This window comes from Ailuropoda melanoleuca, chromosome 13 (assembly GCF_002007445.2).
Source record: "Ailuropoda melanoleuca isolate Jingjing chromosome 13, ASM200744v2, whole genome shotgun sequence".
NCBI classification, from domain to species: Eukaryota; Metazoa; Chordata; class Mammalia; order Carnivora; family Ursidae; genus Ailuropoda; species Ailuropoda melanoleuca.
This window is the reverse complement of record NC_048230.1, coordinates 26,739,681-26,753,965: the sequence shown is the minus strand read 5'-3', so window position 1 is coordinate 26,753,965 and position 14,285 is coordinate 26,739,681. Positions and strand designations below refer to the sequence as shown.

The 14,285-nt window shown below is 53.0% G+C and overlaps 1 protein-coding gene, 1 non-coding gene and 2 pseudogenes across 2 annotated transcripts; 2 read left to right on the top strand and 2 right to left on the bottom strand.

Moving 5' to 3' along the window:
- The window catches only part of LOC117795855, a 202-nt pseudogene extending 169 nt beyond the window's left edge, over positions 1-33 (top strand).
- The window catches only part of LOC117795844, a 202-nt pseudogene extending 132 nt beyond the window's left edge, over positions 1-70 (bottom strand).
- A 2,138-nt stretch (positions 71-2,208) lies between these two features.
- LOC117795703 lies at positions 2,209-9,045 on the top strand. The gene is made up of 5 exons (XM_034641299.1): positions 2,209-2,216; positions 3,949-4,049; positions 5,440-5,558; positions 5,660-5,967; positions 8,360-9,045. Exons 3-5 carry the CDS (start codon positions 5,468-5,470, stop codon positions 8,591-8,593), a joined length of 633 nt encoding a protein of 210 aa, XP_034497190.1. The 5' UTR covers positions 2,209-2,216; positions 3,949-4,049; positions 5,440-5,467; the 3' UTR covers positions 8,594-9,045.
- Positions 5,721-5,911, bottom strand: LOC117795833. The gene has a single exon (XR_004619987.1). It is a non-coding gene; the product is annotated as a U2 spliceosomal RNA (small nuclear RNA).
- Positions 9,046-14,285: the final 5,240 nt, after the last annotated feature.

Here is a 14,285-nt window from a genome sequence, read left to right as displayed (position 1 = left end):
AACGTATCAGATATTAAACTGATAAGAACAGATACTACACTTGATCTTAGCCAAAAGGCCGAGAAGCGATGCCGGGCGCTCCCCCCCTCGCCGCCACCGCCGCGCCGCCAGCCATATTGCACTCACGTTGAGTCAGGTCTCACACACACACACACACACACACACACACACACACGGCGACATTCCTGGCTCACTACCCCGTGGTAGTATGCTCCACACGCGCTAGCGGGTGCAGTGATCCCCCGCGTTCCTGGTGAATTTTCACATCCCCATCAGCTCCCTCGCGTCCTTCCCTAGAGGATGACCCTCTATATGCATGCCCCAACCCCCCCTGGGGGGCGTACCACCACGGTCCCGCGCCATCCCTGACAGCCGCCCGCTGGGTCCCCGGAACTCCGACTTCGGAACGCTGACCCCCGCCCGGCCGAAGGCAGGGGAGGGGGGTTGTGGCGGGGAGCTGCGGAACCCGAGCGGTCCGCGTGCTCCCGAGAAAGCCGCGTGGTCAACGCTGTGCCTCCGGGAGGGGCGCGTCCCCCCGGGGCCCCGAACCGCGGCCGGGGCAGGTGCCTGTGACTGGGAGCCGGCCTCCGCCCTACCCCACCTCCTCTCCAGCTTCCCGCGACTGAGGAACCCCCCACCCCGCCAACCTTTCCCCCCGTCTGTTTCTTTGCCCCGTTGGTTCTCCGCAGAGCCTGCGCTTAGCCGTAAGGACCGTGAGACCGGCACGGTCGCCCCTCAAGCTCACTGACGACTCAGCGGCGTCCACCCTGCGGGGAAAGAACCCCCATCGCACCGCCGCCGCGCGCAGGACGCACCTGCCCCGCGGGCTTTGCTATCCACGTCTGGATCCTCACGACCCTGGAGCGAGTTGAAGCTGTTCTCACCCTCACTTCTCAGCTGTGATCACCGAGGCCAGAGAGGTGGAGGAACGTGTCGGGTGACCTGCCGCCCTCACCCTGTCCCAAGACCCCGCCTGCGTCTGGAGCGCAGGCCCCGGCAGCCGGTGGAGTCGGCCGGAGGGAGCCCGGAGGGAGCCCGGAGAACCGGAGGTGGACCTTGGAGGGGAGGAGGGCTGCTGGTCTGACGCACCCGGGTCGGGCCCTGCCCTAGCTCTCGGCCCTGTGACTCTGTCCCGGCCTGGGGTTTCCCTCGCTCCCGTGGGCGTGGCGACCATCTCTCTTTCACTCGTTCTCCTGGAAGCGCGGGGTCCAGCTGGACCCTAAGGAACTTACCTTCCTGACGGGGTAGCCTCCCAGGCCCTGTGTGCAAATGCCCGGTGGAAGTCGGCCCTCGAGTAGCCCACCCGTGGGGGGGGGGGAGGGGAGAGAAACAGAGATCTGGCCAGTCACTTCTCCCCAACCCTCAACTCCTCGCTGAAGACCAGGTCCTAATAACACCTAAACGTGGGGCCTGTTTCGTGCACCCTCCCTCCCCCACAGAGAGGTGCCCCTCTCGGCCCCCAGCCTGGTTTTGCGTTTCTCCTGTAGCTGGCACCAGCCCCGGTAAGATAGGTCGCCTATGCGCTTTGTCCCAGGACCCCGCCTCCCCCCACGACCCCCCATCCCAGCTCCCTGCCTCTGGGAAGATCCCACCTGGACTCCTTTTTCTGCTTCTCTGGCCCGGGCACTTGGACCGGGGCCCAGCACCTAAACATCCCTTGAAGGGGTGAGGATCAAACCACGTGAGCCATCAACCCAGCTTACCCAGCCCCCGGCACATGTTATCCTGATGGCTCTTTGGGCCTCTCCCACACAAGACCTCTCTACTTGATCCTGGGGTCTGCAGTAGTCACTTTACGGCTTCCCAGGTATTTGGACCCTCCGACACTTCCACTCCTTACAAAGGAGCCTCTCCCCTCTCCCGCTGAAGATACTTTCTTCCCCTTCTGGCGCGGGTCTTGGCCTCTCCTGAGCTCACGGACTCCAGGGTAACTTGAGTCAGAACCCCCGCCCCGTCATGCCCCAGAGCCCGCACAAATCCACACCCACGGACAGCGGTGCCCGAGGACCTGAGGCTGGAGCCACCCTCGCCCAAGAGCCACGTGCCTCCACCAAGCTGTCGCACCCTCCTGGTCCCTGGTACCTTCGCCCTGAATCGTGGATCCGGGGCGGGGACTCGAGGAGCACCCTGAGGGGTCTCCGGCAGCATCTGTTTCTGCAGCCTGGCCAACCAACCCAATAGCTCACCCGACTCTTGGATTTTTGCCAACCTCGCAGGTTATAACTCCCGACATCTTGGGTCCGTTTTCATATGTTCTTCTCTGCCTGTACATCTTTGTTCATCTTTGCATCTCCGTATGTGAAAAACCACATTTGTTTTCTTTCCCCCCTGACATGCGTGACCTTTGCCCATGTTTTATCCCGTCGGTGTTTCTCTTCTTTTTCTTTCTGATCCCGTTCTGGGATCTCCTATATCATTTGGAGATGAACCCCGCCTGTGATGGACCGGCAGGTAGGTAGTTGTTCCCAGTTTCGTTCGTCTTTTTCTTCCTTCCTTCCTTCTGACAGACAGGAGCGTTACATATTCAAATTGACCAATGTTTTGTAAAGTTGACCACTGGAGTCTGAGTCCTAAGTGGCAGTAGGGTCCTCTGGGAGGAAGTTGCCCGACGGAGCGAGGAGCACAAGAAGTTCATTGGTGGGGGCGGGTGTGGGGGGGGTCAATGTTTTGAAAGACAGAGGGAGGAGACAGGTGTGGGCTGGGAGAGCCTCAAGCCCCATGGCATCTGACAAATGACAAAGGCTGGGCCGGTCAAAGGTTTCTGGAAACAAAGACGGCTGGCCAGAGGAGCCCCGCATCCCCACAGTAGAAATGGCCTGGCCCCAGTACTCCCACCAAGGGCCCCCGAAGGAATGCTGGCCGGTGTGGGGCCTCCACGGCCACCCCTGTGGCCCCACTGTCCACATGCCCAGCGTGCCCAGTCCGGGGTGGCCAACAAAGGCCAGCGGGGTCATTGGGTGTCTCTTATTCCTGCTCAGGCTCGATCCTGATACCCCACGTTTATCTTAGGGTGGCCCGCTGCTGCTGGGCCGCCTGACGTCAGGACCCGCAGGTCTGACGGACAGTCCACTCCGGGCCCTGGTCTCCGACAGTCCCCCGGTAAACAGCTGTCTCCCCAAGAGCCGCTTTTCACAAGGCGACGTCTCTGCCGTCGGTGGCCCAGCGGCCTGGCTCCAGAACCCGCAGGGAGGGCCCTCCGGTGCGATCCGCCACCGTCCTGGCTTCCCGGAACTCCACAGAGCATCTCTTTCCTTCAGGGACCCGCCCACTGCCCTCAGCACGATGGGGTCTGCCAGATCCTGGGGCCCAAACAGCAGCAGGGCTGCCCCCACTCCCCTGCCCCCCTCACAGGGCTTGAGAGCCCTTTTCTGCTCCAGGCCAGCCTCGGAGCTGAGGGTCTTCCCCGTCACCTGGTGCGTGAGCCCAAGCAGGGTGTCCACGTGTGAAAGGTGTTGCTTCCAGAACTCGAGGTGGCCCGCTGGGCCCTGGGCTTCCTTCTCTCTCAGTAGTCTCGGGTATAAAGAGGAAGCCATTTTCTGGGCTTTGGAGGGGATGTCCCTGCCTGGCCCCGACAACAGGATCCCCTAAACATTGTGCTGTTTCACTGTAGGGTTACTTCCCTCTCTGACTGGGGGTGGGGGAGGTGGGGGGAAGGGGTGTGTGAGTCTCTTGATGGCCTCTGGTGCGCTCCCCCCCCCCCCCCCCCNCGCTCATCCTGCCCCATCAGTGTGATGCAACAGAGGGAATGGATCGATCTTAGGGTCCATGGCATGAGCAGGTGGCCCAGGCCCTTTGGGGGCTCGAGGGGACTGGCAAGGGGGGGGGAAATGTTCCCCAGGGGCCAGATGTCAGAGTATACCTGTGTTTTTCTTTTGCCCCCCGCCCTGGGGCCTGTCTATCCTTTGTCCATTTTCTGTTGCGTGTTCAACTGTTGGTATCAATTCCTAGGATATCTCAGGATCATCAGAAACGGATGCCTTGCGTCAGTCGAGGGGACGCTCTGCTGGCCAAGGACTGTGCGCAACTCATGAGAAGAAATCCTTTGCAGGGTATGTAGAAATTTCAATTCTGGAAACGATCCTGGACCCACGATGATTTGTTGCTCCGTTTTCTCTACCGTATGGAGACCATAAGGTTTCTCGGGGTAGGAGGCACACCTGTCGTTCGGTCTTGGCACCTAGCAGTCATTCAATAGATACTTCTTCAACTATGGGGGGGACTCTAGTCCTGTAACACTTGTAGGCTCCCCCCACTCTCCGTCACCCCAGGAACCTAATTTAATGTTCCAACCATCCGATCCCAGACTTGCTCAAACCTGCTAGGTGTTGGGGAGAAGGAAGAGAAATGAGTGGGAAAGGTGATGTTCAGAGTCTCGTGGGGATGAGGCATGAAGAGGTGACATCTGGCTATTTCTGTTGGCACCAGAAGGGACCGATAAAAGGGCATATAACGGGGGCGCCTGGGTGGCACAGCGGTTAAGCATCTGCCTTCGGCTCAGGGCGTGATCCCGGCGTTATGGGATTGAGCCCCACATCAGGCTCCTCTGCTATGAGCCTGCTTCTTCCTTTCCCACTCCCCCTTGCTTGTGTTCCCTCTCTCGCTGGCTGTCTCTATCTCTGTCGAATAAATAAATAAAATCTTTAAAAAAAAAAAAGGGCATATAACGACACAGGGCAACAAACTAGGACAACGCCAAGAGGTTCTGTGGCGGATATTTTGGATTTGACTGTAAGTTTCAGCCTAGGGGAGAAAAAGAAGTCTCTTGTAGAGACAGTCACAGATTCTTCCACACGGGGGCTGAGGTTTTGAAGAAGGATGCGTACTGGGTGGAAGGGTATCATCCTTGGCTCGATTCATTTTCCAGAATCGTGAGTCGTCCTGGAGATTTTAATCCTCATCTGCCCTAGAATTTATAGGAGTGTAAAAAGGACCCGATCGATGGTTTCAGGTTGAGAGAAACTGCAGGAACCGTGCGTTTAAGGAAGAATCACTGGAAATCTCTGCGAACGGAAAGGTATTTTGTCAAGAGTACTTTGTGGGTACTCAGCAAACGTCTTTAAGGTGACTGGAAAAACCCAGGAGAGTCACAAGCGAGCAGGAACTCTCCGTTTCTACTTTGGTCACAAAGCCACACACAACCATCAGTAAAGCCCTTCTCGAGTTCAGGCAGAGGACTGTCAAGAAGCCTGAAGGGAGCCCTTGTCCCTGGACACAAAGTAGGTATTTTTTATACCAGGGGTCTGCAAACTACAGCCGGCTAGGAGATTTGCCCAGGTCAGTTCCTGTATGCAGAGAGCCAAAGTTATCAAAGAAAGAAAAGGTCACTGACACCTTTTGGGGCCCCTGAAGCCTAAAAACCCTTCAGGGTCTGGTTCTGTGGAGAGACAGTATGCCACCCCACAAACTCTGAGGTTAATGAGATTTTTTACCTTCCTGCAGAGAAAAAAAAAAAACCCTGGTGAAGAAGATGGGTGAATCGTGTGCACTCCGATTACCTCCGTACCATCGCACACACAGGAACAAAAGGAGAGAAAGGTTTGGTAAAAGAGGAAAGCCGGGTAAGCATGTTTCTCTACCGCTTACAGAAAAAAGTGGTAACTGCTCCCACCTCAGTCTAGAAACAAAAAAAAAAAAACAAATAAACCTTGGGGAATTACAGCCGTAACATCCTGCAAGCGAAAAAGCAAAAGTCTGTCAGTGGCCACAAGTTTTAACCGCCGAGGAAACGCACCGCTCCTGGAAGCGCTGCAACACCAAGTGGAAGCGTGGAACAGACGGAACAAGTTCCTATTCTATCTCTTGATCCTAAAAACCCATTTAGTGTATTTTCCTCGGAAAGAGAACCCACCAGATATTAAGCTGATAAAAACAGATACTACCCTCCGTCTTAAGCAAAAGGCCGAGAAGCGATGCTGGGCGCCCCGCCCTCGCCGCCACCGCCGCGCAGCCAGCCATATTGCACTCACGGTGAGCCAGGTCGCGCTCCTTCTGCGCCTCTCTTCCCTCGCTTCTCGGACAGGGCCGGGCCGTCACGGGTCACTAGGCTCTGGTGCACAGTTTTTAATTCTCTACATTTTTTTTAAGATTTTTAATTTATTTATTAGACAGAGATAGAGACAGCCAGCGAGAGAGGGAACACAAGCAGGGAGAGTGGGAGAGGAAGAAGCAGGCTCATAGCTGAGGAGCCTGACGTGGGGCTCGATCCCATAACGCCGGGATCACGCCCTGAGCTGAAGGCAGACGCTTAACCGCTGTGCCACCCAGGCGCCCCTAATTCTCTACATTTTAAAAGAGAATCGGTGCCTCGGTCGTTGCTCTGTCGCTCGCCCCGAATGCCATTTCTATTTTGAATGCCCCGCCCCTTCCGCGCAGGGAGGACAGGCCGCCCTGGAGAGGAACCTGGGCGAAGGCCGAGCGGTTGCTGGGTTTCAAGCTTTTGCTGGCGTGAGGGGAGGACGAGCGAGAGCACTGGGGAGGGAGAGCGGCTGTGCAAGGAGGCTGGGGCAGAGCGGTCCACGGTTCCAGAAACTCGTCGGGTCATCCCTGTAGGACCCTGCAGGACCCTGCAGGCTTGCTGGGTCCAGGCCACCGGGAACCAACCGGGAAGCGCCCGGCTGGGCTCCCCTGGAAAGGGCTCCAGAGACAAGTTGGGACCCGAGATTGGGCCCTGATACGGTGGCCACCCTGCCCCATCAGCAGGCCCCTTGGGCAAACCACTTCACCTCCCGAGACTCAGTTTCCCCAGTGGAGAAGTGGTGACCTTCATACCTTCCTTAACGGGATTTAGGGAACCCAGGCGTAGCTAATGAGGTGACCCAGCTAATGAGGTGTCAGTCGTCTAGAATATGGGTCCTGGGTCCCACGAGGCACCAGGGAAGAGGTCGGTCGCGGCTGTGGCACGGACACGATGGAGCAGGGCACACAACAACACGGAAACCTTTCTGGTTTGGCTCACACCCGTGCTGCGCGCTTTCTTCACGTGGGGCTCGCACAGTGTAGCTGCGGATGGAGCAGTTGAGGCAGAGAGGTGAAGCCGCTCGCCCAGGGCCACACCGTCGACTTAGTGGAAGAGGCTGGCTGGGCCTAGGAAGCCGAGGGCACGGGGCCTAGAGCGGGCACCAGGAGAGGAGAGGCGATTCTCGTGTGTCCAGCCCACGGGGAGACTAAGTGTTGCCGAGCCGGACACGCGGGTCTTCTCCCCGCAGACGGGCCGGAAGCCACCGTCCGGCGTGGTGCCTGACAGCATCGGCCCGGAATACCTAGCCTCTCAGCCCGGTTGACCTCGTGTGACCTAAGCTGTCCCTTCGCCGCCTCAATTCAGCCTCCCCCTTCCATCGGAGATCTCTGAACTGGGAGACGAGGGGACGAGAAATTACTGGACATCATCATTACTGGGAATCACGAGACCTGTTTGGCAGACACGGGGACCATAGCTCAGGCATGTCACTTCTCTGTCGTCTCCTCGTCTAGAAAGTGAGAATATGGGGCGCCTGGGTAGCGCAGTCGTTAAGAGTCTGCCTTCGGCTCAGGGTGTGATCCCAGCGTTCTGAGATCGAGCCCCACATCAGGCTCCTCTGCTATGAGCCTGCTTCTTCCTCTCCCACCCCCTGCTTGCGTTCCCTCTCTCACTGGCTGTCTCTCTGTCACATAAATAAATAAAATCTTAATAAAAAAAAAAGTGAGAATATGAACAGCCGCCATAGAATCCTGGGCTTCATCTTCCCTCCTCCACCCAGGGCCCCCCGGGTTCTCCCCTACCGACTTTCTTTCTTCCGTACCACTCCACGTTTTTAAACACGTGTTTATCGCCTTTCAGCTCAATAGGGTGTAAGTTCTAGAGCAGGGATCTCGGTCTGTTTTGTCCACGTTTATATCTCCAGCGCTTTGAGCAGCGCCTGGCACACACTGGACGCTTAGTGTATTTAGTTGATTCAATGAAGGAATAAATATTATATCATGTGATCTGTACATACAGAAGGAGATGAGCAAACCTCTTGTGGCCTGTGGTAATTAGGACCTCGCTTCCATGCTTATGAGGCCATCGCGTGCTCCCTAAGTGAGCTCTGCAGGCATTTTGATCTTTAGCATGAGGTGCTTTGGGCGGCAGATCTGCACGTTCCGTCATGGCAACGGAGTATTTCCCGTTGCACACTGACGACTTCCCATTCCGGGGGGGCGCCTCGTTGGCTCAGTCGGTGGAGCGAGGGACTCTCGAGGTCAGGGTCTGAGTTCAAGCCCCGTGTGGGGTGTGGAGCCTACTTAAAGATGAATAAAGAAGATATCATAAAAAACGATTTCCCGTTCTAGTTCACGCACCAGCTTCTTGTGAGTTTGGGTAACGTGGGTCTCCCTTTCCCAGCTCACATCGATGGGCCCGGACCAAAGTGCTGGCAAAGTCAGGGCCACACCAAGTCGTGACGGTCAGTCTCACCGGGGACCCACGGACTGTCACTTCAAGGCAGCTGGGAACGATAAGCCGGGGACAGAGACTCGAGGAGCGCAGCCAGCTTTCTCAGCCAGTGCCCGTTGCCCACAGCCTTGCCCAACGTCTTGTTATCAGACTCCTGCAGACTATCCAGCGGTATCTCTGTGAGCAAGGTGGTTCATCTCTGCATGTGCTTAAGATCCACATTCTTTTCTGTGAACTGAGTGTGCAGAGTCTCTGCCCACTGTCCTCTGACTTGTTGATCTTTTTGCATTTCCATCTCTAGCGCATTTCGTATTTGTCCTAGCGTATGAGTTCCGGTGTTTAAGTCTGGCTTTATTTTTTTCTGGATGCCTAGCCAGTTGTCCCAGCATCAGGTGTGGAATGGCCCATCTCATCTTCGGTTTCAGATGTCACCTTCATCATAGTAAAAAGTCCTCCTATATACTTAGATTGGTTTCCGGGTTTTTCTTTTTTCTTTTCCTTTCGAGGATCTTAGGTGTGAGTAATCTCTATGTCCTCCCGCTCTGAGATCAAGAGTCGCACGCTCTACTGACGGAGCCAGCCAGGCGCCCCTGGATTTTTGCTGTGAAAAATCTTCTGATAACCTGTTTTTAAAAATTTTGATTCAGGGGCTTCTCAGTGGCACAGTCAGTTAAGTGTCCCACTCTTGGTTTCGGCTCAGGTCATGATCTCAGGGTCCTGGGATCCGTGCTCAGCTCAGAATCTGTTCGAGATTCTCTCTCCTTCTCCCTCTGACCCTCTCACTTCTGCACTCTGTCTCTCACATACATACATACATAAATCTTGATTTATTTTTTTAAAAGATTGCATTTATTATTTATTTGAAAGAGAGAGACAGCGAGAGAGTGAGCACAAGCAGGGGGAGCAGCAGCAGGAGAAGGAGAAGCAGGCTCTCCACTGAGGAGGGAGCCCGATGGGGGGGCTCGATCCCAGGACTCTGGGATCACGACCTGAGCCGAGGGCAGATGCTTACCGACTGAGCCACCCAGGTGTCCCAATAAATAAGTCCTTAAACAAAATTATAAAATAAAATTTTTGATTCAGCTGGTTCTTTGGTGTCACACCTGCTCTGCACCTGTCACCGCATGGACCCTGGGATCACACCAGTGAACATGACCTTGTCCCTGTGGTCCCCAAGGGGCATCTGCCATGCTCTTCTATTCCTCTCCTGCTGCCATTCAACCCCATCCACTCCTCAAAGAGCTGTGGGGGAAGCCTATGCACAACCACAGGACCTCTGCCCGTGCGGTGCTCCCAAGTGTTCTGTCCTCGGGCTCCACAGGGCTGTCGGGTCCCTGCCAGTGTCCTCAAGTCCTGGTCCTGCGGCAGCCCTGCCTTCATCTCAACGTCTACAAGGTCCTCTTGCACGGCTCCATCAGGTTCTTTCCATCACCTCAGCTTTCATAACCAGTTGAAGAGACCGGGTTGGAGAGGAGACCTGGTTGGAGAGACCGACCGTTTTGTTTCCTCGGACTTCCTTGCCCTTCTCTCCGACCCTTCCTTCTCCCCCTCAGTCCTTTTCTCCCCTTCTCCTTTTCCCGGGTACAAACGAAAGCTTTTACTTCTAGGGCTGGCCTCAGCAGTGGGGAAAGGAGATTGCTTTTTCTAGCAACAGCTGCCTAAGTTAGAGTCACATAGACCCCGTTTTGAAAATGACCCGAGGTGGGACAATCTGCCACAGTCTTGCTGCTTAAAGTGTGGTGCCCAGACCAGCAGCGCTGGGGTCCCGTGAGCATGTGGGAAATGCAGAACCACAGGCTTTTGAACAAGACTCTCCTGGAAGGCACGTGTGGAATAGCAGCTGGAGAAGTGTTCTGCGACGGGACTTGGTGGCTGAGGGAGAGAGACAGAGAGAAGCAGCGAACACAGTTCTCAGGATCTCAACTCTCACTACCAACATACGCGACCCAATTCCTCACCATTCTTCTCTCACCCTTACCTTCTAAGTCCCTGAGGAGAGTCTGCAAAGCAGTTTCTAGAATCTTCTGGCGGGGAGACCGAGAAAAGGAGGGTGCCCATAACGCATGAGCTAAATGTTTGGGTCTTCTTTGTAAATTGTTAGTGACTGGGGAGCCTCCAAGAACTGGGGATGAGATGATAAAAAAGCATAGGAGAAAGTGAGGGTTATTAACTAGATGCACTTTCACGTTCCCTGAGAGACGGGAACAAAGAAGCCTGGAGCTGCTACACTGTATTCCTCTCGCACAGGTGGGTGTGACTCCAAGCCTGAAAACCCTGCACGCAGGACGCCCCGGAGTTACTGATGGTGGAGGCAATGCATGGGCCAGCAGAGTGACCGCCCGCAACCTCCCACCCTGAATGGGTTCAGGATCCTGGGGCTAAAATGTAAGGGCTTGAGTGCTGGAGAGCAAGTTGTGTGTCCAGCTAGACTAGAGCCGTAAAACTAGTTCGACTCAACCAAGAACGGGGCTTCAGACCTTGCCTGCCACTATTTAGCACCTAGTGTGTGCCAGCTAATCCCCACATTTTATTCTCATTTTTTTAACATTTAAATTCAATTAACATATAATAAATTATTTGTTTCAGAGGTAGAGGTCAGTGATTCATCAGTCTTATATAATACCCAGTGCTCATTCTGAAGCAGGAGAACTAGGTTCTCGTCTCAGGGAGTCGAAGAATGAATCTCGAGGACAAAGGGAGTAAGGGGATCCAAGTTTATTAAGTGAAGATACAGAAAACCTAAGAGTGAGAAGGGTCCCAACAGGGTTGCCAAGGAGGGCTTTAGGGTCGGTCTTTTACAGAAAGCTAAGCAGAGCACTTAAATCCTTTTAACATATCTATGATATCACAGTTGAGCAAGGACTAGTGATAACACCTTCAATAGCTTACTTCCTTTTTAGGGTCTGGTTAGTCTTTGTTGGTCACATGATTATCATAAAAAAAAGACACCCACCCCACACACCCAGGGCAGGGTGGTCGGGTTTTTCCCTTATCTCTGATTTCCCCACACTTCCACGTTTTGGGGATTTCTGTGAGCGGGACCCTGATCACATAGCCCCTCTCTATCTCTCCCTACCTAGCCCCACCTGTCCCTTACAATAGTCCATCATGTGCCCTCCTTAAAGTCCATCACCCAGTTTCCCCATCCCCCCGCTCCCCTTCCCTTATCCCCACATTTTCGTTTCAGTCTTTCAACAATCCCAAAGAGAAGGTGGTATCTATGGTATTTTACATCTGAAGAAACTAAGGCACACCTCCCCACTTCAGCTTTCTTCCTCGTCCTCCTCCCACAGAATGAAGGGGACCCTTACTCTTGGCCGATGGTTTTACATCTTGGTTATTGGTGGGTCTTTATTCCCAACCACACTGTGAGGAAAGTGGGTCAGGGTTTGTGATCCCCATTTAACAGATGAGAAAAATGAGCTTCAGAAGAGATTCGAACTAACTAGACTTGGAGACAGACTCAGGTGTGCGGTTGGCTGATTGAAGAACCTGGAAAACTGGCTGCGGAGGGCAGGGTGTTGGGAGCCTGGCCCAGGAGGGCCCAAAGTGGGGGGCGCCTGGGTGTTGCAGTCAGTTGAGTGCTGGAGTCTTGGTTTCCGCTCAGGTTGGGATCTCAGGGTCATGAGACAGAGCCCCACAGCGGCTATGTGCTCAGTGCAGAGTCTGCTTAAGTTTCTCTCCCTCTGCCACTTGCCCCCCAACAAATAAATAAAATATTTTTTAAAGATTTTATTTATTTATTTGTCAGAGAGGGAGAGAGCACAAGCAGGGGGAGGGGCAGGCAGAGGGAGAAGGAGACTCCCCACTTTGCAGGGAGCCTGATGCAGGGCTCAATCCCAGGACCTCGGGATCATGACCTGAGCCAAAGGCAGACGCTTAACCGACTGAGCCACCCAGGTGCCTCTCTCTCTCTCTTTTTTTTCTTTTTTACGTTTTATTTGTTTAAGTGATCTCTACACACAACGTGGGGCTGGAACTCACGACCCCAAGATCAAGAACCACACGCCCCTCCGATTGTGCCAGCCTGGAGCCCCAGAATTTAATTTTCTTTAAGCTAATTTAATAGAGTTCTTTTACAAATTGATTTTGGCAGTATCACCTGGAGGTGGAAAATACCACATGTTACACACACACACACACACACACACACACACACACACAAATACAAACAGAGACCTTACAACTTCCATTTTAAAATTATTGCCATGGGGAGCTGGGGTGGCTCCGACTCTTGATTCCAGCTCAGGTCATGATCTCAGGATCATGGGATTGAGCCCCACATCAGGGTCCGCGCTTGGCATGGAGTCAGCTTTTCCCTCCTCCTCTGCTCCCCCTCATCCCCCGCTCCTGTTCTCTCTCAAATACATACATACACACACACACACACACACCCATACACACACACACATACACACATATACACACACACACACACACACATAAAATCTTTAACAAGTACTGCCATGGGGGCGCCTGGCTGGCTCAGTTCGTAGAGCATGTGACTCTTGATCTTGGGGTCATTTTTTTCAAGTCCCAGGTTGGGGGTAGAGTTTCCTTAAAAAAAAAAAAAAGGTTGAGCTGGGCAGAGTTAAAAAAAAATACTGCCATGAATTAGGTACAATAATATAAAACTCACAGCTTTAAAAAGTCAGATCAACGTTGTTTCTCTGACAAATGGAAGAAATTAAGGTTACCTGCTCAGGTGACTAGGACTTTTTGTATTAACATTTGTGGGGAAGACATTGAGGATTTATATTTGTCCTTGACAAATCAAGTTCCAAGTGACCTTTCCTCCTTTCTTTTGATAAGAATTATCTCCCTGAAGTTTGCAGATCAGGAAGAGGGTCTACTCTGGTAGAACATTTACATCTCAAAGGCACAGGGGGAAAAAATGCAAGCTCCTACATACCTTTTGAGATAAATCTGGACTCTGAATAACAATTCTGGAAACATCTGGAGCCATCCAGCAACTAGCCTGTTAAGACTAGATTTGTAAAACAAGGACAGCTATCTTTAATTCGGTAAAGAACAGGGTTGCCACCTAAATGATTATCAACTGTTGGAAGGTTTTTCTTCCCTCTGGGTATGTTTAGCGTAGGGGAGAAGGTCTTAAAAAAAATTCCTATCAGTCTTTGAATATTGGCTTCTAATTTGGTCAAATTTCTGATCATAGTGTTATTGAATCCTTTCAGATATCTTGTCAGGTTTCAGCGAGACAAGCAGTAAATATTTCGGACTGTACCGCACAATCCCATTAATTTAATTCTAGTTTCCCCTTAGCTGTTTAAGGGAGTAATGTGGCAGTTTATAGAAAATCCCTCAGAATCCCATCAACTTTGGGAGGGGCTCATGGGGGACACTCCTCCAAGGGTAAATGCAGGGGCATTTGAGTTGATGTTACAGTATTTGTAAGGGCCTTTGAGGACAATCTCTTCCAGTGTCCCAGTTGCTTACAACGGAGACATCAATCTTTGGGCCTGTGTTTTGATGGTGGAGCCCTAGGAGGGTGCCACGAGGGGGGATAAGGTGTTGCATGCCTGGCCTTGGAGCTGTTGTCACTGTAAGGTGAATAGCTTGGTGGGCCTTGGTTTATAGTCTTGGTCCAAAGTTCTTTCAAGTGCTCAGTTATGGTCACGAGTTCAGTCAGATGGGTGCCCTCCCATCACATATTCTGCCTTTTTAGTGATCCACTAATCTCAGGAGATAATCCACTTACAAATAGGGCAGCTAGAGCAGGTTGGGTGACCTTAGGAAGAGCTTCCAAACCAGCTTTGAAGCCGGCCACAGATTCCTTTTTCCTTTCGTTCACTTATTTGTTGTTCTTTTAATATATATATATTATATATATATATATATAATTTTTTAAAGATTT